The sequence below is a fragment of the Sapajus apella genome, unplaced genomic scaffold (genome assembly GCF_009761245.1).
Source record: "Sapajus apella isolate SASKATOON/1434 unplaced genomic scaffold, GSC_monkey_1.0 scaffold200, whole genome shotgun sequence".
Taxonomy (NCBI): Eukaryota; Metazoa; Chordata; class Mammalia; order Primates; family Cebidae; genus Sapajus; species Sapajus apella.
The window spans coordinates 197,822-225,593 of NW_022437140.1; the positions used below are offsets into that span (position 1 = coordinate 197,822).

General features: G+C 59.4%; 2 protein-coding genes across 5 annotated transcripts in view; one reads left to right on the forward strand and one right to left on the reverse strand.

Moving 5' to 3' along the window:
• The window catches only part of UNC5A (unc-5 netrin receptor A), a 63,811-nt gene extending 43,256 nt beyond the window's left edge, over window positions 1-20,555 (forward strand). Inside the window, exons 2-16 of one of the 2 annotated variants that reach the window (XM_032269915.1) lie at window positions 4,881-5,102; window positions 10,271-10,414; window positions 10,701-10,804; window positions 10,924-11,104; window positions 11,745-11,912; window positions 12,497-12,661; window positions 13,659-13,847; window positions 13,955-14,257; window positions 16,866-16,953; window positions 17,200-17,368; window positions 17,559-17,792; window positions 17,907-18,056; window positions 18,136-18,300; window positions 18,965-19,143; window positions 19,371-20,555. In XM_032269915.1, coding sequence (XP_032125806.1) covers window positions 4,881-5,102; window positions 10,271-10,414; window positions 10,701-10,804; window positions 10,924-11,104; window positions 11,745-11,912; window positions 12,497-12,661; window positions 13,659-13,847; window positions 13,955-14,257; window positions 16,866-16,953; window positions 17,200-17,368; window positions 17,559-17,792; window positions 17,907-18,056; window positions 18,136-18,300; window positions 18,965-19,143; window positions 19,371-19,536 — 2,627 coding nt within the window. In that variant the 3' untranslated portion in view covers window positions 19,537-20,555. The remainder of the gene's footprint in view (window positions 1-4,880; window positions 5,103-10,270; window positions 10,415-10,700; window positions 10,805-10,923; window positions 11,105-11,744; window positions 11,913-12,496; window positions 12,662-13,658; window positions 13,848-13,954; window positions 14,258-16,865; window positions 16,954-17,199; window positions 17,369-17,558; window positions 17,793-17,906; window positions 18,057-18,135; window positions 18,301-18,964; window positions 19,144-19,370) is intronic. The other variant, XM_032269916.1, reaches the window with a different exon arrangement.
• The window catches only part of HK3 (hexokinase 3), a 20,432-nt gene continuing 13,185 nt past the window's right edge, over window positions 20,526-27,772 (reverse strand). For 2 of the 3 annotated variants that reach the window (XM_032269914.1, XM_032269912.1), the window contains 9 exons: window positions 27,077-27,372; window positions 26,825-26,961; window positions 26,627-26,746; window positions 23,671-23,766; window positions 23,404-23,503; window positions 21,601-21,784; window positions 21,345-21,500; window positions 20,960-21,193; window positions 20,526-20,875 (listed from right to left, as the gene is read on the reverse strand). In XM_032269914.1, the coding sequence (XP_032125805.1) occupies window positions 20,731-20,875; window positions 20,960-21,193; window positions 21,345-21,500; window positions 21,601-21,784; window positions 23,404-23,503; window positions 23,671-23,766; window positions 26,627-26,746; window positions 26,825-26,961; window positions 27,077-27,372 (1,468 nt within the window). In that variant the 3' untranslated portion in view covers window positions 20,526-20,730. The remainder of the gene's footprint in view (window positions 20,876-20,959; window positions 21,194-21,344; window positions 21,501-21,600; window positions 21,785-23,403; window positions 23,504-23,670; window positions 23,767-26,626; window positions 26,747-26,824; window positions 26,962-27,076; window positions 27,373-27,772) is intronic. The other variant, XM_032269913.1, reaches the window with a different exon arrangement.

A 27,772-nucleotide genomic window follows, 5' to 3' on the forward strand; every position in this document is an offset into this window, starting at 1 on the left:
AGGAGGCAACAACTTTGCTGACATTTCCCTGGTAGACCAGGTAGAGCAGATCCACCACAATCTAGCCACTGGATGTCCACAGCAGCCTCCCCACCTCCCCTCTGCCCAGTGCCACCCTCCCCCATTCCTCACGCAGGGAGAGCTCACCGCACCCCTGCACACCACCCCTAAAGGCTTCATGTGGCCCTTGCAATACTCCTGACTCGACCCTAAAGGGCCCTGGGGTCCGGCCCCTGCTGCCTCTCTGACCAAATGAATCTCGCCCTCACTCCCTCCGCCCAGGCCACGCCAGCCTCCCTGCTGTCCTCAAGCCCAGGTGCCTCCCGCCTTAGGGCCTCCCCTGTTCCCTTTTCCAAGCACACGCTGCAGCCTGGCCTTGGTGTTCAGGATGCTGCTCAGATGGCACCTGCCTGAGCCCTCCCCTCTAGAGCCCTCTCATCTGCCCCTTTCTGAGTCTGCCCCTTCTACCTTCTTCATAACCTCGTCCGTGTCTGCAGCACTTGGGTCTTGTTTTGCTTTGTTTCCCCAACTTGAAGGCAAGCTTCAGCGAGGGTGCCTGTGTTGCCTCGCTTGCTCTGGATCAAGGCTTCCGGAACAGTTCCTGGCACATGGCAGGCACTCAATAAGTGTTTGTCGAATGAATGAATACGTTTCAGGACATGGGAGAAGGTGGCATCTATCCCAGGCTCAGCTCGGTCCAAGGCTCCTTGCCCAGGGGTCTCTTGCCTCCCATTGCCACCAGCCCTGGGGCCTCATCTGCTTCCCTTCCTTTTTGTAGCTGCCACCCCTGTTGGCCCCCAGCCTCCCTACACACACACACACACACACACACACACACACACACACACACACGTGCACGCACACAGACACATCAGACACATGCATGCCTCGCCCCTCTTCCTGAGAAGATGCAGGGTGTGGGGGTTGCCCGGGTTGCTGCTCCCACCCTTGCTAAGCAGGGGCACCAGCTCCAGCTGACGTTGGCAGCCAGTGCCCTCCTGAGAGAGGCAGGGCCAGCTGGTGGGCCCTGGGGCTCACTGGAAATGGGGTTCCCACTTCAGGGCTTAAGCCATCTACCCAGCCCCATCTGACCAAGTCCCATAGTTCCTGGTGACCAAGCACCCATCAGGAATCTGCTAGTCAGTGATGAGGTCTTCTAACTGAATTCCAAGCAGGCAGCCAGGCCAGGTCACATCCTGTGCCAGTGGGAAAGCTTTGACATGGTGGAAGTGGCCTCTGGGAGACTAGGGGTGAGTGGGGTTCAGGACGTGGCAGGGCCCGTGAAGCTGGTGTCCCTGTACCTGCCTGCTCCCCTGCAGGCCCACGAGCCACTGCAACCAACGTGCGTCCGCCCTGGCAGTGTTCTTGCACGCCCGTCCCTCAGCGGCCCTGGAGGCAGCAGTGATAGGCACCCCACCCGAGTTACTAACACCCCCATTAAGCAGCCTTGTACTAAGGATACAACAGCTCCAGCACCATTGAGGACAGGCCCTAGAGAGGGTGAGCCAGCCTGTGTGGTTTCCTGGGAGAGTTGAGGTCGGGGAGCCCTCTTTTCAGAGGAGGTGACATTGGAGCTGAGCCCTGGAGAGAAGGTAGGAAAGTGCTGGCCAAGGAGGAAGGAAGGGAGTTTCAGACAGAGACCTGGAGGTGGGAAGCTCCTGCCTTGGAGGGATTTGTGGGTGTCTCTGCAGAGCAGGGCTGGAGTGCCAGTTGGGGCCAGAACGTGAGGCTCAGTGACATCAGCCAAAGGCACCTGGCCCCATTCTGAAACACCCATGGGAGCCAGATGGACAATGGAAATGGGAGAAACAGACCCAGGGTGAGGCAACAGGGAGTAGTGGAGACTGTGGCAAACTAGCCAGCTCTTGTGCCCTGTTGAAAGGATCCTAGGTCCTTTGGACTGGACAAACACTGCCTGGCGTTGACTTTGATGGACAAGTACATCCAAATGGAAAGAAAGCTCATACTAGTAGCCCGGGATGTACAGTGGGGGAGGCCAGAGGCTCAGCTGTGCCTTTGTTCAGGTGAGAGGCCTGATTGGGACACCAAGGGGGGACTGACAGAGCTCAGATACTGATGGCAAAGATAGAGGTCACACAGTGGGCTCGGGGGCCAGAGGGAGGGAAAGCCAACCCTGACTGCCCAGACAGCTTCCTGTAGCACCTGAATTTACCCCACCCATGGCCTTAGAGTGTCCTTGCTAGAGGGCAGAGCTGCAGCCTGGAGGGTGCCCCTTGGATCCACCGGATAAGTGCCCCCGCGGCCAGCGTGGCGTGGCGGAGGCCCTGGAGAAGTGAGCTATGCCCCTTATTGGTCACAGTACATTTATTTTTCATTAGCAGTTAAACGCAGACATGAGGGATTGTGCCGGGTTCACAGGGCGGCTGACGCGAGCAGTGCTTGGCGTGCTGATCGATAGGGAAGCTGGAGGGCTGTGCACCCCCTCCCTGCCCCAACACACCCAGTCAGGGACCCCTGCCCACCCAGCTCCGCCACCAAGAGGCAGGCACAGGCCATTGCACTGTCAGCCTGTTAAGGGACATGGCACAGGTGGGCCTGGAGCCTGCCACTGGGGGGTCTTGGTAACACCTGCCCACCCCCCAACACCTGCAAGGCCTTGCTCTGGCATCAAGCATGGCCTGCCCTTTGCACAGCCTGGGGTCCTCCCAAATGCCGTGGTTTGCCTGGGTGCATGTCTAGAGCAGCCCTCGGGCCAGCAGCACCCGCCCCGCGGCTCACACTCCCCATCCTCCCAAGACCACCTCCTTCCATTCATTCTCCAGACTGTGGGAGGCCCATGTGGGACCCCGACTCAGCCCTGCTCTCCCTGACCCCACCCTGGTCAGGGCTGGCCGGTGGCTACCACATGACCATGGCAAGCCCATGGGTGACTGGACACTTGATGAGCCCAGTGTCCGAGCTGGAGGCTCTGGGGTGAGGGACCCCCCTCGGGCCTCGGGTTCCCCATCTATGAGATGTCTAGATCCCACCTCCCGAACTGCTTGCACTCCCCCACTTCCCGAGCCTACAACAGACCCCAGCAGAGGTGGTTTAGGGTGCGGTGGGTCTAGGTGATCTTAATTTTCGCCAAGTGTGAACTGTCAAGTGTGACTCTGCTTATGAATGAGGGCTTGGCGTCCGAAGTGGAGCTGTGGGAACATGCGGGGCCAGGCACCGGTGGGAGGGCACACGAGGGAGAAAGCCAAGCTGGGGAGAGGCCGGAGGCTGGCAGTGAGCAGGGAGGCCAGAGGGTGAGAGGAGAGGCAGGCGCCAGGGAGGACCGGGGACCCCGCAGCAAACTGCCCGACTGTGTCCCAAATGCCCTCTGCACCCATTTGTCCTGAGCTCACAAAGACACAGCTGTTTTGCCCCTCAGCTCAGCCAGCCTCCCTCTGTCATCCCTAAGGCAAGGCACCTGCCAGCTCCGTGCCTCAGTTTCCTGTTGGCTCTCACCCCAGATGAGATTGCTGTGAGGATGGCCGAGCCAAGGGGGTGTGGAACGAGCAGAACCTCGGGGCACCGACGGCAGCCAGTGTTCCCCGAGCCCTGTGCTGAGTGCCTCGCCCTGTTTTAAGAACTGGGCGCCGTGCCCCATTTTGATGAAACAGGTTCAGGGCAGGGCGGACCTGCCTGAAGTCACAGAGGTCCCTCAGCCCCTCAGCCCGAGCCCCCCTCCAGGGCACCTGCAGGAGCCAGTGCACACACCTCCACCCCGTGAAACTGGGGTCCTGGTGGAGGGCAGACTCTCACCGTCGGGGGAGGCTCCCTGTGCCAGCAGGAGTGAAAGGGGCCAGGTGTATGTGTCCCTCAGCAGGTAGAGTCTTAAGGCTTGGGCGGGTTTTGGACCACCTGTGGGGAGGGTAGAGGAGCCCAGAGCCAACCATGTGAGGGGCCTGCAGACTCCCCACAGGCAGATGCCATCTCCATTTCACAGGTGGCAAAGCCGCTGGCTCCCCAGGGTGACCACTTAGAGGGGCAGCATAGTTGGTCTGGAAACCCAGGGGTTCCCTGTTTATGCCCAGGGACTGCTATTGTGAGCGCGCATTGATGGGGGATCACCACAGCCCCAGGGAGGCCAGGCTGGCTGAGGGCCTGTTGGAAGGGCAGCTGAGGGTGTGGGAGCTGAGGGTGACCCCCGCCCCACCCTCTCAGGGGGCCTGCTGGTTGGGCAAGGGTGAGACTACTCTGGGGGTTTTACCTCTGCCAATGCCTCAGAGCCAATTACCTGTGTAATTAGCAACAAATGACTTGTGGGATAGTTGTGGTTTTCAGTTAAAATTAGAAGGAAACCCATATTCAGGTCTCCTTGAAGGAGCAGGAGGCGGCCCACGTACCTCAGATTCCCAGACAGACTCCCAGCTCTCACCCTGCCCGTGCCCACCCCGCACGTAATTTCTGAGCACAGGTCAGGGATGGGACCAGCCAGGAAGCAAGGCCCCGGAGGTGACCACCAGCCAGGGCTCCCCCCTCCCACCTGCCTGGCCAGGGACCTTCCTGTTTCAGCCAGCCTTGCCCTGAACCTCCCGGGCAGAGGCCTGCCTGGCCAGATCCCTGGACTTCTGGGAAGGCAGTAACCAGCCTCAGCGACTTCCAGGCCTTCTCAGTGCTGGGACTCTGCCTGGGTCTCATTTTACCTCACCGTGGTCTTCAGAAGCACGTGAGCTGCCCTTCCCCCGTTTTACAGAGGAGAACATGGAGGCCCGGGTAGGGTACGTTCAGTGGCCTGAGATTGCCCAGCTGGGACGTGGCAGAACCTGGACTCACTCTCCTCCCATCCCCCACAACCTACAGCGGTGTCGTTTGATGAGCAACTGCCTCTGCCCTGCCCAGCCTGCCCCGTGGCAGGGCCCATCTCACCTTCCCTCTCTGCCTCGCCGCAGGTGCCCAGCAGAGTGCCACCATGGCCAACCCGGTGCCTGGTGCCAACCCGGACCTGCTTCCCCACTTCCTGGTGGAGCCCGAGGATGTGTACATCGTCAAGAACAAGCCGGTGCTACTGGTGTGCAAAGCTGTGCCCGCCACGCAGATCTTCTTCAAGTGCAACGGGGAGTGGGTGCGCCAGGTGGACCACGTAATCGAGCGCAGCACGGATGGGAGCAGCGGTGAGAGGCCGGCCACCGGGCAGGGCCAATCCAGGGGGAAGGTAGTCTTGGCCAGCCCAGAGGGGCCTGCAGCTGCCCCAGGATTCCCCACCTGGGACCTGGGAGGCCTTCCCCAGAGGCCACGCCCCTCAGCAGTCTGGGGAGACATAGGGTGAAAGAGTAGGTCCCTGATGATCAAGGAGCTCCTAGACATCACGTTCAGTGATTGTTTTCTTTGTGCATCTGTTCATTTGATCATTCATGCATTCACTCACACCTTCCATGAGCACCTCCTCCCATGCTGGGGACACAGCCCCCCACCCTCGGAGCCCAAGCCCCTACAGAGAGGCAGACAGTGGGTGACCTCTCAGCAGGAGGAGAAGCCCCTCAGGGGAGGCGATGTGTAAACCGAGAGAGGCAGGAGAACTGGTTAGGGAGAGGAGAGGGGTTAGAGCATCCCAGGCAGGGAACACAGCACAGGGAAGCCTGGAGGCAGATGCCGGTGTGCCAGTGGGGTTGGCAGTGAGGGTGAGGGTGTGCAGGGGACCAAAGTGATGCTGCTGTCCTCTGGGATCTCAAGCTGCAGAGTGACATGGCCAGAGGTATATGCGACTCAGGGGCCAGGGTGGGGGCTGATGGGAGGGGCAGGCCCAGAGACACTGAGCAGAGGGAGCCAGCCTGACTCAGCTGGGGGTGCAGGAAGAGGGGTTCTAAGGGCAGCGAGCAGACCCAGGAAGTACCTCTTCCACGAGACACCACATTCCCCACCCCACAGCCCTGGCCTTAAGTGGGCACTGGGGACATGGGCAGACAGCCCTTGTCTCGGTTCCACCATTCCCCTAGATAGGCCCAGCAGAGAGAGAGGCAGGAGCTGACAACAGCTTCTCCTCCCCCTCCCCCTCCTTCTCCCTCCCCCTTTTCCTCCCCCCTCCTTCTTCCCCCCTCCTCCTTCCCCTCTCTCCCTCCTCCCTCTCCACTTCTTCTCCCCTCCCCCACTCTCCTACCTTTCCTCTTCCTCCTCCTCCTCCTCCTCCTCATTAGAGCCCTGTTTCAGTTTCCTCTCCCTCGGTGCTTTGTGGAACACCCCATGCATAATGACACCTGGTGGGTAGTCCTGAGCCCCCTCCCACCAAGGCCTCAGCCATCCTGAGACACACAGCACACACACCCTGCTGGGGTACAGCCTGAGTGGGACACACAGGCCACTACCATGAGGCTCAAGCCACAGTGCAGCTGGGACAGGCAGGTGTCACCCAGGACTCACACTGATGCCAAAGGCAGGCCGGGGACCTTGGGCCTAGAGAGGTGGCCCAGGAAGGATTCCCACAGGAGGAGGAACATCCAAGCTCAGGTCTCAAAACCACCTGGAAAGAGCATCTCCCAGGCCCATGGAACGGAAGGTGCGGAGGCACAGAACAGCCTTGGGTAGCTCAGGTATGGGGCGGGGGCAAGACCTGGGGCAGGCAGGGGTGGTCAGGAGACTGCGCTAAGGGGCCCCTGGAGGCTGAGACACCAGGGTGGCTGTGGTGGGACCTGCACTGTAGGAAGTCCGTGCTGGGCACAGGGAGACTGGAGGAGGGTGAGGCCCCACCAGGGAGAACAGTTTAGAAGCTCTGGCAGTGATCTGATGTGAGCTGAAGAGCCCTGAATCAGCTCCATTTAGCCCCAGAACCAGCTTGTCATTTTACAGTTTCAGCTGAGGCCTTGGCTCTCACTCGTCCATAGCCCCGCTGGCTCCAGCCAGGCCTTTGTGTCTGCAGCAGTCACACCCCGCCCTCCCTGTGAGGGTCGGTGGGGGGCTGCCTCTTCCCCTAAGTGTCACCTCGGTGCCCTGGCCTGACTTCAGCTTTTCACCTTCGGTCCTCAAGTGTTCGCTGAGCATCTGCTGTGTGCCAGGCCTCGGGCTAGGGACTAGGAGCTCCACTGTCAGGGCAGATGACCCAGCTCTGCCTCCTACCCTCAGAAGGGAGATGGAGAGGGTTGCTGGCCAGTGTAGCCCAACAGAACTCTGGACACCAGCACCTCCCAGGACCAGAGATTCTCCCAGGATCAGAGCCTCTCCCAGCCCAGCGGAGGTGCCAGAGGCCTCCCTGCTCAGCAGTAGGGCCCACCTTGTCTTGGTGGGAGGGTCTGCAGGAGAACCACAGGCAAGTCCCTCCCCTCCCTGGGCTCAGTTTCCTCATCTGTAAAATGGGGATGAGGAGACCCCACCCCCCACCCCTTGCAGATTGGTTGGGGGAAGCCATGAGATCTCACATGCCCAGTCAGGACCCAGCATGGGGCCTTTCCTTCTCCCCACCCCACGTGGGGCCCAGCGTCCCTTTCAGCATAAGTTTTCCCACTGCTGTGGCAGGTCCCCCAGGGGAGGCACAGCCAGAGAGCTATTCTGATGCAGCCTGGGGGCTCCAGTCCAGTGCCCGATGCTGCTCCCAGCACCCCCTTCTGCACTCCCCGGCACATCCCTCTGCCTGAAACACCCCTGCCATCATGAGGGCTCAAGTCCTTGGTTTGGCAGGAACCTAGGCCCTTGCCTGAATGAGCAGTCATAGGCCCGGGCCAGCACCCACACCAGGAGCCCCCAGCCCACACTCCCCAGCAGGCTCCTGTGGCCCTGTTCTATTCCTGCCGGGCAGAGAAGCAGAGCTGGACATGTTCTACCCATAACCGCCAGGGTCCTCTTCTGCCCTGAGTGTCCAACCTTAGGCCCCCCCATGGCCGGAATGTCTGAATGTTCATTTATCTCATCGATTTCTCAGCCCAAAGCCCTCGAGTGCTTTGAGCTGAAGAGAAAGACTTGCCTTACCCACAGACAGATACCACAATGGTGGTGCCACACGGCAACACAGACCAAAGACCCCAAACCAGAAACATTCTGTGGTCAGACAGGTATGGCAGGGGTCGGAGGTCCACCCAGATCTGCAGCCCAGTCATTCGTGTATGGGACTGGGGGTGGCCAGGAGGACACCCAGGAGATCACGAACTTCCCTCTCTTATTCCTCATCCAGGCCAGGGAGCAGGGACCAAGGCCTGAAGTGCTGACATTAGAAAATCCTGTAATTTGCAAAACCAAGCATAGGAGTCCAGCCGGGGAGTATAATTTATTTTGTGTTAAGCAAACTGATTGGTTATTAGATTGCTTAGAAGCAGATTACTGAGAAGATGAGAACTGACGTGCCAGCTTGGCCTCAGAGCCCCAGCCAGAAACCCTGGGCAGCCCAGGTTCACGTACATCCCCGCCCAGGCCCACTGGCCCGGGGTCTCTCCCCGAGGCTGGCACCTGCTCACACTTGCCACGCAGGTGCAGACACAGCTGTACCCAGACACCGCTCCCAGGAACCAGGCTGTCTGGTGAGACGCAGGAGGGGAGCGCACAGGCACGGGTCAAAGATGGGTAGGGCAGGGTCTGCAGCCCCTGCGTCAGGCACTGCCCTTCGGGAGCTTGTGAGGCTGAAGGGCACCCCTCACCAAGGCACTGCCTGGAGCTGGCACACCGAGGACAACTTGGCCCTCACTCTTGCAAGCAAGAGGGAGGAGAGGAGGTGGCAGGATAGAAGGTGGGGGAAGACAGTGGAGACAAGGCAGGGCTTCGGTGTAGTACTGTTCTCCCCAGCTGAGCCACCTGGGCACTGTGAGGCTTCTGCAGGAGGGCCGGCCTCCCTGCAGCACCACAGGGGTTGGAGGAAACATTAACAGACCTGTCCACCCTGGGGAGAAAAAGTACCCAGTTCAGAATGTTCTGGAGGTCTCCCACCCCTAACCCCTGAGGCAGAGAGGAAGAAGGGGGTGGAGGACCCATCCCTAAATTTCCTTATCAGATGCCCTAAGTCATCTTGACAGACAGCTGCTGCCCAAGGCCCCTCTCCTATAGGACAACCCTGTGAGCCACACCCTGGTTCTCAGCCTGCCACCCCACCCCCTGAGAGTGTCTTAGAGAGCGGGGCAGGCGGTGCCCAGAACAGAGGGAGGCGGCTCAGCTACGGTGATCGCACCAGAGGTGACAGCCTGGCCATCTCCTGTGCGAGCTGGCGGGTACAGGAACAAGTGATAGAAAAATCTGGACACCCAGTGTGAGAACCCAGACCCTTATGAGAAGGGGTCTGGGAAGCGGTCAGAGAAAGACATGTTAGAGAAATTAAGAGGGAAACAGCCTCCCAGCCGCCGGCTCAGCTGGGCGGCCCCTCTTCCCGCAATGCAGCCCTAATTGAATTTAGCTGTTAACAATGGAAACACATTGGCTGCCGGCCTCTCTCTCCCTTTCTGATAAGCCAATGACCCGAGGGAAATTGGGGTCAGGAGGAGGAGAAATTGGAAAGAAACTGTTTTTTCTCACTGCTGGGGACACTGCTTTTGGCTGCAGACAGGGCAGGAGGAGGGTTGCTGCCCCCGATCCTGAGTTGTCAGAGGGTCCCGCCTGCCTTAGGTCCAGGTATGGCAGAAGGTGGGCGGGGCGGGTGGGCTGAGTCCAGCCTAGAGAGGAGTCCCCCCAGCGCACCCTAGTTAGGCAGAGCCGGTTCTGGACCCCCAGCTCCCCTCTGCTGGCTGCCCTCTCACCCTCTTCCAAAGTTTCTCCCTAGCGAATAGGCACCCCAGCTCACCCTTCAGATGCGCCCCGGGTCCCCCCGCCAAGTCACTTCCCTCTGTACCTCTGTCCAAGGGAGTGGATGGAGACAACATCCCCATCCCGGCATGTGGGGAAACCCTAAGTCCCAGGCTCCAGCATCAAACTATATCGTCACTGCAATTATATTGTTAATGACTGTTATTACAGTAACACATGTCAGGATCTATCTGCTAGCCCCTGAGGGAGGGGGCCAGATCCTTCCTCACCTCTGACACACAGAGGCACAGAGCTCAGCCTGTCTGCCCCAGCCCTTCTGCCTAGAGTCTTTGGAGGCCAGACCCTCTGGCCCAAAGCTCCCCTTTGGGGACATTTCTGTAAGTGACTCCAGGGAGTCAGGCCTCAGGTAATGAAGTATAACGAATGGGAGGCCTACCCAGCTTGCTTCTGGCCTTTAGGAGATAGAAATCAAGCGGCCCTCAGGCCCCCTGGAGTTTCCTCCAGGCTGGGAGTTGCCTTCAAAGTCCACTCCCTTGCCGGGCAGTGAGAGTGGCTGAGGGTGGTGCAGGGACCCACATGTGGAGGCTTGGGGTGGCCCTGGGGCGCTGACTACCTGCCCTCCCGCCCCCAGGGCTGCCCACCATGGAGGTCCGAATTAATGTCTCAAGGCAGCAGGTGGAGAAGGTGTTTGGTCTGGAGGAATACTGGTGCCAGTGCGTGGCGTGGAGCTCCTCCGGCACCACCAAGAGTCAGAAGGCCTACATCCGCATAGCCTGTGAGTCTAGGGCTGGGCCCTGGGGGAGGGCGCATGGCTGGAGGGTGTCACCAGGAGAGGGGACAGCAGGCTTTCTGGAAGAGGGGTCCTGTCAGAAAACCTCACAGCCCTGCCTGGATGGGTGGAGAAAGTGCCTGTGGACACGGCCCAGTCACCCCATGTTCCCCGGGCACCTGGCACTTCCTCTGCGATGCACCATGGCCCCTACAGGACAAGGGACACAGCCAGCCAGGCTGAGCCTGTGTGAGGCCCTCAGGCAGGAGGACATTCTCAATTCCTCTTCCAGATTTGCGCAAGAACTTCGAGCAGGAGCCGCTGGCCAAGGAGGTGTCCCTGGAGCAGGGCATTGTGCTGCCCTGCCGCCCACCGGAGGGTATCCCTCCAGCCGAGGTGAGGGGTCTTCTAGTGCCCACTTCTAGACCGTGGGTCCTGCCTGGTCACTCTGGCAGGGGCCACTCTGGGCAGGGCCAGCATAGGCTGGAAGTACATGGCAGGGCTCCCTCCCCCAGGTGGAGTGGCTCCGGAATGAGGACCTGGTGGACCCATCCTTGGACCCCAATGTATACATCACGCGGGAGCACAGCCTCGTTGTGCGACAGGCCCGCCTTGCTGACACGGCCAACTACACCTGCGTGGCCAAGAACATCGTGGCACGTCGCCGAAGCGCCTCCGCTGCTGTCATCGTCTATGGTGGGCCACGGGGCTCCCTGGTCACAGGGAGAGGCACAGAGGTGCCCCTGGGCAGTGATGTGTGGCTGGTGGGGTGAAGAGAAGCCAGGAGGCCAAGGCCAGGCAGACCAGATCGCAGCCTGACCAGGAAGGCTAAGCAAAGGGCTCGCTGTGGCTGCTAGGGAGCCCAGGGGCATGTCTGGGCAAAGGAGTGGGACCGGTTGGGGGTCCTCTGTGGGCATCGGGCATTGTGCAGAAGGAGATGAGGGACAGGATGGGAATCTAGGAAAGATGGCAGGCCGTCCCTGCTCCTGAGTCTCCAGGATGGGAATCAGAAGCCACGCAGTCTGGGCACCCCCAGGAGCAGGCAGAGGGAGGGCTCGGGAGTCGCCCCGGGAGAGGCTAGGGTCTGGGCTGCAGGAGCCAGGGTTCAGCCTTGCTGCCCTGAGTGCCCACTGGGAGAAGGGAAAACTGAAGCGAGGGCTGCAGGGCCCAGGGACCAGCACCACGCACATGGGCTCCCCCAGGCCTTCTCTCTCAGCTCAGCCACAGACCACCCATGTCCAGCTCACAGCCCCTCTGCCCTCACACCCTGTCCCCTGGGCCAGTGTATCTGAGGACGCCCCCGCTCCCTGACCCCAGTCCTTCTCTGTCTGGCCAGTGAACGGTGGGTGGTCGACGTGGACCGAGTGGTCCGTCTGCAGTGCCAGCTGTGGGCGCGGCTGGCAGAAACGGAGCCGGAGCTGCACCAACCCGGCGCCTCTCAACGGGGGCGCTTTCTGTGAGGGACAGAATGTCCAGAAAACAGCCTGCGCCACCCTGTGCCCAGGTACCAGCGGCCGCTGCCTCCCGCATCGTTCCTCACCACGCCATCTCCGTGCCCCGGCTCCATCGCGCCCACCAGCCTGCCCCCCATGGCTCCATCCCACCTGCCCGCCATGCAGGGCCGGGCTCAGTCTGAGGCGGGGATCGGGGTGCAGTGTCTGGTTGCAGTCAGGGCTGATCGGTGCCCAGGCTCAGGGCTCAACATAGGATGTAAGTCACAGGGTGTGAGGTACAGTTTGAGGACAGGGTAGGGCTCAGCCTGGGGCTGCAGAGTCCACCTGTGCCTGGGTTCAGAAGGCTCAGGTAGGACGAGAGCCCTTGCTGCCCCAGGACCAGGACAGCCTCCCTGGTGCGGAGAGAGCCAAGCAGCCCCTGGCATCATCTGTGCCTCCCTGTCATTAGCATGCGTCATCAAGGCCAGCTGGACACTAGGGGGCGTGCGTCACAGGCCTAGCCCTGGCTTTGCACCCATATCCAGGCTGCCTTGCCCTGCCTGGTCTGGATGCCCAGAAGGGCCACACTGGCAGACTGCCTGGGCGGGCTCCCAGGCTGACCACACCATCTCCTCTCTGCCTGTCTCTCGTCTAGTGGACGGCAGCTGGAGCCCGTGGAGCAAGTGGTCGGCCTGTGGGCTGGACTGCACCCACTGGCGGAGCCGTGAGTGCTCTGACCCAGCGCCCCGCAACGGAGGCGAGGAGTGCCAGGGCGCTGACCTGGACAGCCGCAACTGTACCAGCGACCTCTGCGTACACAGTGAGTCCCCTCTGCCCTGGGGTCCTCTTCTGTTTGTTTCTGGGGAGGTCGGGAATGAGGGAGCTATTCCGCCAAAGGCTGCAGCCTCTCCAGGCTCAGGACCCTCTGGGATGCCCCTCATCCCTAGTATACCTGCACACGGGCCCAGGCACGTCCCACACCTCGCATGCCTCCTGAGACATGCACAGATTTGAACCTTGACTCATGCACACCCATCCGCCCACACTTACCCAAACACCACAGCTTCGCATCTGCCTCGTCCCCCAAGTGCACTCACAGGTCCTGTGGGGACGCTGGGCTTGTGAGGGCTGTTAATTACAAGGCCATAACTAACAATTAAGGATCTCTGTTGGATTTTTTTCCTCTAGAACGTACCCTCCCCCATTCTTTCAATTAAAAAACTAATTATCTGTGTCAATTCCTTTCTGATGGACATTTCTTCCATTTATGCAAAACCCTTCTAAAATCAATATAGCTTCCTCCAAGCAGTCAATCACCCCCTCCCCGGACCTGCCCCAGGCTGTGGGGAGGCAGACAGAGAGAAGGGCCCCCAAGCCCTGCTCCTGGTCTAGGCACTGACCTGGAACCATGCAGGAGGCAGGCCCCCTGCTCTGGGGATCCCAGGAGTTCACCCCCAGCCCAAACTACCCTTGTCCCAGAAGAGCAGGCAGCAGGTTCAGCCTAGCCACGAGGCACCAGATCACCTGCCCTGGGAAAGTAGCTCTTCCCCTCCTCCATCCTCTGGGCAGCAGATTCAGCTGGGATCTCAAGCCCCTGAGGGATGTGATTTGCTCAGAGTCACATAGCCCAGTAATGGCAAATACAGAGCTGGGATGCACACGCAGAGACTCCGTGCTCCCTGTCTCAGGCATCCTCTGCCTAGCTAGTGCAGATGCCTCGGGGTGAAGACCTCATCCTCCTGGGGTGCAGACTGCTGACCTCTCCTCCCCAGCCTCCTACACCCCTGCCCCCACCAAGGCCGCGCTGTCTCCCGCAGCTGCTTCTGGCCCTGAGGATGTGGCCCTCTATGTGGGCCTCATCGCCGTGGCCGTCTGCCTCGTCCTGCTGCTGCTCGTCCTCATCCTCGTGTATTGCCGGAAGAAGGAGGGGCTGGACTCGGACGTGGCTGACTCGTCCATTCTCACCTCAGGCTTCCAGCCCGTCAGCATCAAGCCCAGCAAAGCAGGTGAGAAGTCCCCTGCCCCCAGCACTCCTGTCCCCGCTCCCACGCCAAGGGCTCCTGTGACAGGGATGCCCTCAGGACCACTGCCTGAGTCTGTCTTTATCCTGCAGACAACCCCCATCTGCTCACCATCCAGCCGGACCTCAGCACCACCACCACCACCTACCAGGGCAGTCTGTGTTCCCGGCAGGATGGTCCCAGCCCCAAGTTCCAGCTCACCAATGGGCACCTGCTCAGCCCCCTGGGTGGTGGCCGCCACACACTGCACCACAGCTCTCCCACCTCTGAGGCCGAGGAGTTTGTCTCCCGCCTCTCCACCCAGTCCTACTTCCGCTCCCTACCCCGAGGCACCAGCAACATGACCTATGGGACCTTCAACTTCCTCGGGGGCCGGCTGATGATCCCTAATACAGGTAGGAAGCACCCCAGGGTGCCCCAAGAGCTCCACTTCCCTCCTGGAGGAGGACAGGACAGCTAGATGTTCCTCCTGTGCCCTTCAGGGTCCTGCGACAGATCAGCAACAAAAGCGGGTGGAGTTTTGGGGAGAACCCAGTCTTGGCTGGCACCGAGGCCAAGGCCAGAGCTGTCTTCCTCCTGTTGCCTGTGGCCACAAGAGAACTGTCCATGCACTTACAGCCAGCCAGCCTACTTGAGCCGGTCTCCATGGGGGCCTGGGGCCCAAAGGTGGGGCAAGCCCCGGCCCCAAGGAACTTGCAGCTGAGCAGGGAGACAACCAAGGGGAAACAGATCAGCACAGTCCTGGGCAGAGGGCATCTTGGAGTCCCCACTGTATCCTGGCTTTCCCGCACCCCCAAACAGAAACTTCCCTGACGAACCCTTCCCATGGCTGCCTTGCAGGAAGTGGCTGCAGCCTCTGGCATGGCTGGCCACTCCCACCTGAAACTCTCAAGTCCCTCAGCTTAGATGGCCCCATGTGCTCCTGGTCTGCTTGTCCCGCTCCAGCTGCCTGTTCTGTAAATGTAGGTGTGCCTGAGCTACCTCCCGGCGCCCTTCTCCCTGAGCGGCCTCGCCCACTCCATGGCTTTAATCGCCGCGTCTGTGCAGATAACTCCCACTCCTCCATCCCCAGCCCGCAGTTCTCCCGGGCGACAGAACTGTACACCCAGCTGCCTCCTGGGCAGCTCCATCTGGATGTCTCACAGCACCTCAGACTCCTGGTGCCTGAAACAGAACCCGTCTCCCACCCTCCCCCAGAGCCTCTCCGCTCCTGGCTTTCCCCAGTTCACAGATCTTCTAGTTGCTCAAGCCAGAAACTTGGGGTCACCTTGACCCCTGCTCTTCCTCCCCCGCCCCCGCCAGCTTCAGTCCCTCCTCAACAGCTCCTGCCTCCTCCTGCTCTCGTCCTCCCTTGCTGCCTCTCCTGACACAGGCCACCAAACCCCTTACCTGCTTCCTCACTCTAAACCTTCACTAAATGAAGCCAGAGTTGATCATGACCCTCTTGTGCTCAAACCTCGTCTAGGCTCCCCTCTGCCCCCTGCAAAGCCCCCATGACATGGCTGAGAAGTCCTGTCCCCTGCAGGCCAGCTGCTTCTGCCTCTTCCCTCACACACGTCCTTCCACACACGGCAGTCTCCATGGACTTTCAGCCTCCTGGACACACGGTGCTGCCCTTTGCATGCACTCACCCCCTGCCCCTCCCACCAGCTCAGCTGCGACTTCTCTTTTGGGTCCTGGCCTGACAGCTCTTGCCGTCTGTGCCTCACGTCCACACAGATGATAATGAACCCCTTGTGGGGCTGTTAGGATGACAAGGTGAGACGGCATCTGTCAGCTCTTACAGAGATGCAGGCAAACAGTGCGGCCCCGCGCCCCTTGCCTTTTGCTCCCCAGGCAGGGTGGGCGGGCTGCTGCTTCTCCCGCATCCGGTGCTGTGGTTGACTTGTCCTTCTCCCTGCTGGGCTGAGAGCTTCATGAGAGAGGGGTCTGTCGTTTTCCTTCACCATCCTGAGTACCCAGCGTTAGGATTTGATGAATGAGTATGCAAGTGTGTGTACCTTCCCCATGGAGAGTATTCCTGTGAAGACGTCTGGGATTGTCACCAACACCACAGCCAGTACCGAGGGGCAGTTGGGGGCAGTGAAAGGAGCAGTGGCTGTGAATCTGCAATCTCCCGTGAAACACTGATGTCCAGCCCAGTCCCACTCGGAGCTGCCCATGGGGAAGTGTGCATTTGCTTTTGGACTTGGTGGGGTAAAGTCGTGGAGTTCCTCTCCTTCCCCCTGTCCTGAGCCGGGAGCCCCTCCTGATGTAAGGGCTCCCTGCCTGGGGTAGTCCCTGCTCACCACCTCTGGAGTGACTCTCTGGCACCTGCCTTTGCGAGACCCTGCCCCACCGCCTCCCATTGAACCCCTCGCCTCTCGGCACACGCTGATACTGCTCCTCCAAGATGATGAAGCAGAGGCGAGTCAGCTGGGAGGGCATGCAGCCCAGGAGATAGGTTGTTCAAGACCCACCCCACCTGCCGGGACCATGGCGTGGCAGAGAGTAGCAGGGGCAGTGGAAAGGGGGAGCTAGAGGAGGACAGGAGGGCAGTGGAGGCTCAGGCAGTGGTTCCAGAACCACCGAGTATGTAGCACTGCCTGGGCTAGAGACGCACTGGGGGCCAGAGGGAAAGGGCCTTAAATGCCAGGCCAGGGAGCTGGACTTTACCCTGGAGGCAGGGAAGGTTTTAAGCAAGGAATATCCTGGTCCCACCCAGTGCCTTTTAGGTGACAAGGGAGGTGGGTACAACATACCTTCTGTCCCCGAGTTTTCTGTGCCTGAGCTAGTGAGCCATGCTTTCCCCACCCGGGTTCCCTCAGTTGCTCATGGGGTGCCCCTGACTCAGTTTCATGCCTGTGGGGGTGGCTGGTCAGCATGGCAGTCTTGAGGCCCCTCTGTCCCCAGGCCAGGCTGGCACCAGTCAGTCCTCACAGGGAGGCTCCTGGAGGGGCTATGTGGTGGGGTGTTGGGTACTTTGGCAGTGGGTGAGCCCTGGCCCTCTTCCTGCCGTTCCAGGAATAAGCCTCCTCATCCCCCCAGACGCCATACCCCGAGGGAAGATCTATGAGATCTACCTCACGCTGCACAAGCCGGAAGACGTGAGGTGTGGCCGAGGGCCCTGTGGCTGGGGGTGGGAGGGACCTGCCTGCTGCCTTCGGTCCCCGGAAAGGCCCCTGCCCACCCACTGTTGTGCCTGGCCTAAAGAGGGGTTGTGGGGGAGAAGAGCTGTGCCTAAGCCCCATCTGGCTCTGCAGCCCAAGCCCCTGGCCCCTGGGATGCTCTGCCCTGCCCTTGGCCTGGTGTGGGTCACTGACACCTTTCCCTCCCCACCTGTATTTCCCCACTTGAGGTTGCCCCTAGCCGGCTGTCAGACCCTGCTGAGTCCCATCGTTAGCTGTGGACCCCCTGGCGTCCTGCTCACCCGGCCGGTCATCCTGGCTATGGACCACTGTGGGGAGCCCAGCCCCGACAGCTGGAGCCTGCGCCTCAAAAAGCAGTCATGCGAGGGCAGCTGGGAGGTGAGTGGGTAACCTACCCATGCTCCAGAAGAGAACGTGGGCTAACTGCATGCTCAGCCTGGCCCTCTGCCGCTGGGTGGCCCTGAGCCACGCCCCCACCTCTGCCCAGTCTCCGGCCACTTCTTGTAGCCACGGTTGGCCCCAGGGCTCTGAGGCTGGACAGAACTGACCCGCTGACCCCTGCCCTCAGGATGTGCTGCACCTGGGTGAGGAGGCACCCTCCCACCTTTACTACTGCCAGCTGGAGGCCAGCGCTTGTTACATCTTCACTGAGCAGCTGGGCCGCTTTGCCCTGGTGGGAGAGGCCCTCAGCGTGGCTGCCGCCAAGCGCCTCAAGCTGCTTCTGTTTGCGCCAGTGGCCTGCACCTCCCTCGAGTACAACATCCGGGTGTACTGCCTGCATGACACCCATGACGCACTCAAGGTATTGCCCGCCCCTCGCCCCTGCCCCTGGGAGGCCTAGCTGCGCCTGGCCCTGCGGCCTGACTGCCTGGGGGCAGTGGGGAGGGGCCTGAGCTGACCACCTGGGGCACTGCAGGAGGTGGTGCAGCTGGAGAAGCAGCTGGGGGGACAGCTGATCCAGGAGCCTCGGGTCCTGCACTTCAAGGACAGTTACCACAACCTGCGCCTGTCCATCCACGATGTGCCCAGCTCCCTGTGGAAGAGCAAGCTTCTCGTCAGCTACCAGGTGAGGGCCAGGCCGTTGGCCAGAGCACAAGGGGCCTGGAGTTTGGGCTCACCTGACACCTCCTCTGCACCCCCATCAGGAGATCCCCTTTTATCACATCTGGAACGGCACGCAGCAGTACCTACACTGCACCTTCACCCTGGAGCGTGTCAGCCCCAGCACTAGCGACCTGGCCTGCAAGCTGTGGGTGTGGCAGGTGGAGGGCGATGGGCAGAGCTTCAACATCAACTTCAACATCACCAAGGTGGACGGGAGGGGCTGCAGCACTGCTGTGATGTGCTCCCACTAGCAACTCCCCACTAGCCCCAGAACACTCCCGCCCTGCCTACCCTGCCCCTCACTCTCCCTCCCACCTGTCCCCAAGCCCCACTCCTCCTAGAAACCCCTTGGTAGCTTCCTCCCAGTCTCAGAGGGAGGGAGGCACAGGTGCAAATGGGACTTGGGGAGGGGAATGAAGGGGACATGGGAGCAGCAGGAGGGGAAACCCTGGAGGTCTTCCCTGAAGAGGTGCTTTGTCCTGGGCCCTAAAGAATGAGCCAGTTTGGCTGCAGCATTAAGGGGAAGAGCATTTCTGGCAGTGGGAGCTGGGCAGCAAGGACACAGGCTGGGAGGAGAGCTGTGTGTGAGTGTCAGCAGAGGCTGAGGAGAGTGACGTGGAGGGGAGAAGGGCAGAGAGGGAGGGGGGCCACAGAGGGCTCTTCTGTTCACTGACTATGTGGCTTTGGGCAGGTCACCATACCTCTGAGCCCCAGTAAGCAGAGCCTTGGCACATGAGAGGTGCCCAGGAAGTGCCAGTGCTCATGCTGCCCCTATGCTCTGGGGGACTTGGGAGCTCCACAGCAGGAGGTGGCAGTGGCCCCAGACTTGGGGAAAGTTCTAACAGGTGCCTCTGTCCCTCCCACTCCCAGGATACAAGGTTTGCTGAGCTGCTGGCTGTGGAGAGTGAAGGGGGGGTCCCAGCCCTGGTGGGCCCCAGTGCCTTCAAGATCCCCTTCCTCATTCGGCAGAAGATCATTTCCAGCCTGGACCCACCCTGTAGCCGGGGTGCCGACTGGCGGACTCTGGCCCAGAAACTCCACCTGGACAGGTGGGCGGGAGGGGGGCAGAGAGGGCCTGTGCAGGCCATTGACAGTGCTGCCCAGGTTGGGGCTGGGGTGGACAGGAGGCCCTGTGGGGCCTGTGCCGTATCTACTAGTGGCCGGGGCAGTCAGTGTGTTTGACTTGGGGGAGGCCCTGCCCTGGGGTGGGCCTGGGGGGCAGGAGGTATCAGCTGGGGCCAGGCCAGGCTGCTGACGGTCCCCCTCCTCTCCGCAGCCATCTCAGCTTCTTTGCCTCCAAGCCCAGCCCCACAGCCATGATCCTCAACCTGTGGGAGGCACGGCACTTCCCCAACGGCAACCTCAGCCAGCTGGCTGCAGCAGTGGCTGGACTGGGCCAGCCAGACGCTGGCCTCTTCACAGTGTCGGAGGCCGAGTGCTGAGGCCGGCCAGGCCCAACGCCTACACTCTCACCAGCTTTGGCACCCACCGGGGACAGGCAGAAGCCGGACAGGGGCCCTTCCCCACACCAGGGAGAGCTGCTTGGACAGGCCCCCTCCCGGCCAAAGTTGTCCCTTAACACTGGTCCTTCAGACCCTGCCTGAACTCCCACCTCTCCATGGCCTGCCTGGCCAGGCTGGCACTGCCACCTGCTCACATTCGGCCTCCGGGCCCAGGGTGGGCAGTGCCTAGAGCCTGGGCCGGGCCTAGCCCATCTGTGTGTGTGTATGTGCGTGTGATGCTACCTCTCCTCCCGTCCCTCTCCAGGGGCCCCGCATACACACAGCCATGCACGCACACACACTGGGCCTGAGCCAGGGCCCCGGAGCTCCTGCCTGAGCCAGACCTTATGCAAACATTTCTGTGCCTGCTGGGCAGGGGCACTTCTGAGGGGCCCGGCTCCAAGCCTCCAGGACCGAGGGCCACAGCTGGACAGGGGATAGCCCCTGGATTCAGGCACACGACCACCACACGAGCACGTGCCACGCATGCCTCGTGTGCTCATCTCACACGCATCCCCCTCCTGGGTCATGCAGACACACCCCCCCCACCACACACATCTCATGCTGTACACCTGAGGCTGCTCACATCTCATGCCTGGTGGCGGTGCACATTTGCCTCTCACGTGCTGCCCTCTCCACCCACCCAGGGACACCCCATGGCTCCTCCCTGCCCCTGCCCCTCCCCCAGCCTCGAGGTGCCCTGCCCGGCGGGGCCTGTGAATATGCAATGGGAGTCCCGGGCTGTACAATGGCGAGTGTGTGTGGCGTGGCGTGCCCATCCCTAGGGCTGGCTGGTGCCCCACCCGGGGCCTGTCGTGCGAAGCTCGTGTCCTGACTTTGTCTTAAGTGCATTCACGCACTTACACTTGGCCTTATGTACACAGCCTTGCCCGGCCGCCGGGGCGCGTAGGGATTTTATCGGACGTGAATGTAAATAAATTATATATATATATTGCTAACCTGAGTGCTACTTCTCTCGGGGAAAGCCAGGGAGCAAGGCCAAATGGCCACAGAGGGGTCACACGTGGGATGTCCCGGGAGTCTGGGTGGCTGGGCCTGGCTGGGAGACAGGTGGATTCCAGCCCGGGTCCAGCAAGGCTGGGGCTGAGACCTTTCCTCAGCCTGGAGACTTCCTCAGACACGAGTCGACTGTGCTAGGCGGCAGGCAACGGCAGTGACCAAAGCCGCACCTTTGCCAGACCCATCCTCTGACTGCAGGAACGTGACTGCACAGCGAGGGGCCAGCTCACGCACCGTGGCCGCCACCAGGCTGGAGAAGCTGTGAGAGGAGGGCTGAGGTGAGCCCAGGCCGCCAGCCCCACCTGGCCACACCTCCTTCCCCAGCCCTCGCACCCAGACTCACTGCGGGTGCAGCTTGTAGAGTGTTCCGTCCACCCCCACGGACACCGCCAGCTCTTCCAGGCCCCGGTTCTCCCGGATTTTCTCCGCCACGGCAGCTACACCCGCCCCACAGAGCTGGGCAGCCCGCTGGGACACGGCCTGGCAGACCTCTAGCACCATCAGGGTGTCGTCTGAGGTCAGGGGCAGCCCCAGGTCCTCTAGGATGGCTCGGACCTGCCGCAGGGCCAGGCTGTCACTGGGGGCCAGGAAGGAAGAGAGTAGAGAGGCAGGTCATGACTCCCCACTTCATCCTCCAGAGCAGACCTCGACACCACCCAGGCCAGCAGTCCCCAACAGTGGACAGAAAGACTCCCTGGAGTAGGGGAGGCAACGTAGGCCTCAGGCACCTTTCAATCTCAGAGAGGAACTTGGTCTTGAAGATGTCCCTGGTCTGAAGGCGCTGGGTCTGCTGGCCCCGGAAAAGAACGCCAAGGCTGGTTAAATGTAAAAGGATGTGGCGGACGATCTCCCCCAGGTACATGCCGCTGATCATCTTTTCAAACCTGCGTGAACATATGTGTGCACACACGGCAGAAGGCCCCACTGGTCACTGACCCCAGCACTGGTCACAGCCAACCACCACCCTCTGGGCCAGGCCCACACCTCTGCTTGCCAGGGTTGATGGACGCCTGGTCCACACTTGCGTCAAAGCAGGTGCTGAGCGTGTCCAGAGAGCCATCATCCCCAAAGGCACCCCACTCCATGTTGATGCACATGTGGCCTGAGTCCCCGGGCACGCCCGCCACATTCCGGAGCTCCTCCATGTAGCAGGCATTGGTGCCAGTTCCTGCAGAGAGGCCAGACAACACGGAAGCCATTTGCAGATGCGGACAAGGACCCTCTGAGCACTTCCCATACTGAGATGGAAAATCTGGGCTCATTCTCTACCTCTCCAACTCCTCATGCCCACAGCCTGTCCCTAGACCTGGTCCTCCTTCCTTCCCAACATCCCTCATGCAGACCCTGCTAGCTCCAAGCTCTGGGGACCTTCACTTCCTTTCCCACCAACGTCACCATCAGTGCAGCCACCACACCACCCCCAAGTGCTCTTACATTGCCCAGCTGTCTTGTCATTCCCCTGGGAGACATGTGATGCCCCCTTCCCTTACCCCTATCTCTCTTCAGATGAGAGGTCGAAGCTCCCGGGCCAGTCCCTTAATCCAACTAAGAAGTGCTAGGCCAGGAGCGGGGGACACAGAGAAAAATCAAAGATGAGGAGCCCCACCATCTGGCCAGAGATCAGGCAATGAACAGCCAGCTCTGATGGAGCCTCTGTCCCCCCGTGGAAGCACCAAGGAGAGCATCATGGGAGCCCAGACCATAGGACGAGTCTCTGCTAACAGGGTCAGGAAAGCTACAGAGAGGAAGTGGCTGAAGCCAAGAAGCACAGAAAGGAAAAGGCATTCAGGCAGAGGGCACACCCTGGATAAAAGGGCGTCTCCTTCTCCCGACACAGCTTCAGCTCCAGGCAGGTGGGCTCCTTACTGGCCACACCTGAAGTTCCTCTGTCCAGCTGTGTATGCACACAGCAACCTGGGCACACCTCTCCCAAGTGCCTAACAGTACCAGGTCCTGGAGTTCAAAAAGCTCCCCACCAGGAGAGGCCGCCACATGGCTCGTGTTGAGAGACCAGTGCCCAAGGAGCTGTGGGATCCCTCCTCCCCCACAGAACCAAATCCTTTCTTTCAGGGCTTTCTTTTCAAATCCCACTCGTCCTGGGACCATTCCTTTCTGATCTTGGCCTTGCTGCTGCCCACATGTAAAATCAAGTCACTCTCTGACTGCCACGTGTTGTTCTGGGCTTAACCCTTACTGAGTGGTCAGTCCTGAGAAGGCAGAGATTTCCTCTTGTTTAATGTGTTTGTGGCTACAGAGTAGGTGCTTAATAAGGACAGAATCTTGGACCGTCTGAAGGACCCTCATTGCTCATTGGTACCCTGCTCCCACCCAGCTCCAAATACCAGGTGTGTACCATGAGCCAGGGACCATGCTAAACTTTGTCCCCTCCCATTTCGTCTCCATGATGCATTGAGACAGGCATTGCTATTCTTATCTCTATCTTAGAGATGCGGAAACTAAGGCTCTGATGACTTGCCCAAGGTCATACAGGTGGAAACACACAAAGCTAGTATTTCCCCCAAATCTGTACAACTCCAAAGCTCAGATTCATTTATTAGATGGGCAAACTGAGGTCCAAAGAGCTTAAATGGCCATGAGTCAGTCACTGAACTGGACTAAACACCCAAGCTCCAGACTGCCAGCCCAAGAGATTGTTCCAGAGCCCCATTGGGTCAGACAGGAGCAATCCCATATCCCCAACACCAAGGAAACATCTAACCAGAGGAATCAACAGAAGGCAGCAAATTGCCAAGCAGTAGGGGCACGAAAGGGCAGGGCCCTCCTCACCGACAATGAGGCCTATCTCGCAACGGGGGTCCTCATAGCCACAGGACATCATGGTCCCCACCGTGTCATTGACAATAGCAACCACATTCAGCTCCACTGCCTGCACACAAAAGGATGCTGCTAGTTGCTGGGCAACACGGTTGTCACAGCAACCAGAACTGGACCAAGAGGTCTCTACTCCAGAGGGCTCCCCCCTCAAAGTAGGAGACTCTTTGCTCCCTCCAGGCCTGCCACACCCCACAAAGCACTCCTAGAACAGGCTTCTACCTGTCTGCGTGTGATGGCTTCCCGCAACAGACTCACGACATCTTGGCCCTCGCAGTCTGATGCATTGAAACCCTTGGTCCAGTTCAGGAGGATGCCCTGGGGTGGGACAGAGAGGAAGTGGTAGGAAGCTGGAGGCCCTTTCAGGCTCTCTGCCTCCCCAAAGCCTGCATCCATCACAAGCCTAGGACTTCCACCCTCCCCAAGCACAATTCCTTGCCTACTTTGCTGTATGGTTGAAGGCCTTGCCCTCTGCCTGCTCCCTACTCCCCAGGAGGCTTTTGGTGTGAAAAACCTATTAATAACCATCTAACCTACATTTTCCATTATTAGTTCCAGAATGCCCAGACGGTCAGAGAGTCTGGCCATTTTAAGACATTTGCCCACAAGGAATGGCCCTTTGTAATTGGGTTAGGAATGAACAGAGCTGGTAAAGGAAGTGCTGTGTGTGAGACAGGGGAGGACAGAGAAGGCTTGGAGGCCCAGATGGCAGCAGACCCCGCCTTTCAGAAAGAACGCCAAGTTACTCGAGAGAAAAGAATTCTCGGCTTCAGGGATGGAGCCCTGTCAATGGGTGAGTCACCCTTGTGTTCCAAATACAGGTGGAGGAGGAATGGAGAAGTCAGAACCCAGGCCCCTGGGCAGGACGGAGGTGGAGTGCCTGTATTGTGAGAAAATGGACATAGAACTTAGTGGCATAGGCTTGACTGTACCTGGAAAGGAGTGCTCTTTTTTCAGTGTGTGTCCTGCGAGGGAGGGGGCAGGGGAGCAGGAATTCGTCTACAGCTGTTGGAAGAAAATTGCTGCGCTGCTCAGAGAAGCACAGAGGGTAGGTCTGGAAATCTTTGGGGCAGAAGATTTTAGAAATAGTAACCAATGGCCGGATGCAGAGGCTCACGCCTGTAATCCCAGCACTTTGGGAGGCCAAGGCAGGAGAATCACAAGGTCAGGAATTCAAGACCAGCCTGGCTAACATGGTGAAACCCTGTCTCTACTAAAAATACAAAAATTAGCCGGGCGTGGTGGTACATACACGCCTGTAATCCCAGTACTTGGGAAGCTGAGGCAAGAGAATCGCTTGAACCCATGAGGCAGAGGTTGCAGTGAGCCAAGATCATGCCTCTGCACTCCACCCCAGGCGACAGTGTGAGACTCTGTCTTAAAAAAAAAAGAAAAAAAAAAAAGAGATAGTAACCAACATTTCCCTCCAATAATATATCCTATTCTCCCTTTTTTTTTTTTTTCATTGTTCCAGGCTCATTGTCTCAAAAACAGAAAGCAGAGAATGTGATAGAATGAGAGAAAGAACCCATTTGAGAGAGACCAGATGGTGAGTAATAGCCCCTGTGTGGGCTGTTCTTCCTAGTATGGGGAAGGGGAGGCGACGGGGGAAGACAGACCCAGGTTGTTGATGGCTTCCTGAGACAGGTGTCCTGTGCCCTCCTCTCTGGACTAAATCCCTATTCAGAAGAGATCTGAGAACAGAGGAGGCCTCTGCCCTCCTTCCCCAGGTAATGCCCAGGAAGGTGTCAAGACTCAAGAGACAAAGTGGCAGAGGGAAGCACCCAGAGAGCAGGGGCTGAGGCATCTCCCTGAGTTCCCCACACACATCTGCAAATTCTGCACAGCAAACGCTGCTACAGAGCCAAGGGGAGCCCTGGGGAAGGCAATCCCCACACTGGTTAAGTTTTCACCCCTGAAAAGAGTGTGGACCTAACACAGAAAATTAAGTTCAGTTACAGAAAAGTAGTAAGACTATGTTTCTTGCCCCCTCTGGATTTGCACACTGAATCACACCTGCTTCTCACACCTTATAATAAATAATCAAAAGGTCTGAGCAGGCTTAGCCTGGAGTGGAGGAGCCCAGCAGCCAGAAATGTGGTCCACCGTACCATCCAAAGGACCACCATGTAAGAGAGCAGAGAAAGAGTTGCATATCAGGCTGGGCACAATGGCTCACACCTGTTATCCCAGCACTTTGGGAGGCTGAGGTGAGCGGATCACCTGAGGTCAGGATTTCGAGATCAGCCTGGCCAACACGGCGAAACCCCGTCTCTACTAAAAATACAAAAATTAGCCAGGCATGGTGGCATGTGCCTGTAGTCCCAGCTACTTGGGAGGCTGAGGCAGGAGGATTGCTTGAACCTGGGAGGTGGAGGCTGCAGTGAGTAAACCAAGATCACACTGCTGCACTCCAGCCTGGGCAACAGAGCAAGACTCCATCTCAAAAAGGAAAACCAATGAGAAGAGTTGCACATCAGAGAGAGGTCAGAGCAGGAGTAGGGGGTGAAAATCACATGGAGGCTGGCTGGAGTAGGTGAGATGAAGCTTTTCAGTGACCACTGGTGTCTAAGAATGCAACAGTTGCCTTCAGGGTCAGTGAGCTCTTCGGCAAGAGGCTTTCAAGCAGAAGTTGGGTATATTGAGAGGGACATTCCTGGGGGTTTGGACCAGAGGCCTGGGAGGTATTGTTTTATGAGGCTTCAGGTATGTGCATTGAGAAGTCCCTCAGCCTTGTGTAAGGACATGCTCAGTAGGCATGCGTGTCTCGGCCTGTGCCTGGCATTCTGCCACCCCAGTCAGGCACCCAACACCAAGCCAGTCACTGAGAAGGAAACAAACAAAGGAGGAGAGAGGCCAAAAAGCTCCCAAGCAACCTCAAGGCCCTGCTAGACAGGAACAAACGCTGGTTCCCGCAGGACCCGGAGGCCCATATACCAGTGCTACATCTAAAATGGACAATCTGTCCTCTGATCAGCCCCAATCTAGGCCAGACCTTCTCCCAAATGCCTCAGGCCCTAACTCTGGCCATACCATGTCTGGAGAAACTGAGGCTGTATGCAGGCCCAGCCCAACAGTACTGCCCCCTACCCAGCCTTTTCCCCTGCCTCCTGCCCACTCCACGAAGGGTATGTGGATAGGGTGCCCTTGGCGATCACTTCTCTTGGTCTGCCCTCACCTGATCCAGGCCAAGCTGCTTACATGGGAAGGAGAAGGTAAAACCCAGGGGGAGGCTCTGCCCACTCAGGCCCTGCTTCTGCTGGAAGTCCACGATGCAGTCCACAATGTGATCAAAGAGCTGTGGGGAAGGACAGGTCAGGGGTAGGCACTGCTCAGCCCTCCCCACCTCTGACATCAAGGCTCAGGCTATGGGTACCTGCTGCCCAGAGCCCTGGGCCACACTCTCAGGGATGGAGTAGATCTGACTGGTGATCTGCACACATGTGGTCACACGTACCAGGAGGACACGGAAGTTTGTGCCTCCGAGGTCCAGAGCCAGGAAATCCCCTCGCTCTGTGGAGCAGAGACCCTCAGTGCTAGGACAGGCCTTGTGGCTCCTGCCCCAGCACACACTGTGACCCCCAGGAGCCCATATTTCTGTCCCACACCACTCAGGCCAGGTCCTTACCACTGCCATCAGGTGTGGCCCGGACGTAAGTGGGCAGCATGCGGAGGGAGGAGGCCTCCCCTCGGAGCCCCTTGGCCATGGCCTCCCGCATCTGTGCCTGAACTGCTGCCAGTTGATCGTGGTTCAACCGGAATGGGGCCAGGGTCTCTTCCAGCAGGCGCCGGTGGGCAGCCAAGCGAGCAGCCACGGCAGTCACCATTGCTACTCCCCGGCCACCCCCATCCGCAGAGGGGATGAAGGAGACATCGCACTCCGGGGCCAGGAGCATCACTGTCCCCTGCAGAATGCTGCAAAACCTACAGATACACACAGGTGTACCTGGCTTGGCCCTGGACCCCCAGATACACACAGGTGCACCCAGCTTGGCCCAGGACCCCTGGGGCCTGCTAAAGCCCAAGGCCCATCACTTTTTTTTTTTTTTTTTTTAATCTTTTTAGATACCAGGTCTGGCTCTGTCACCCAGGCTAGAGTGCCACAGTGTAAACATGGCTTACTGCAACCTCAAACTCCCAGGCTCCAATGATCCTCCACCTCAGCCTCCCAAAATGCTGGAATTACAGGCATGCACCACCATGACCAGCCTCCCCTATCACTTCAATTCTAAATCTGTTCTGTGCACCAACCATATGCTCCAATGTCCCCATGACCTCCACCCTTGCACATCCAAAGGGAAGCATCTTTTTTTTTTTTTTTTTT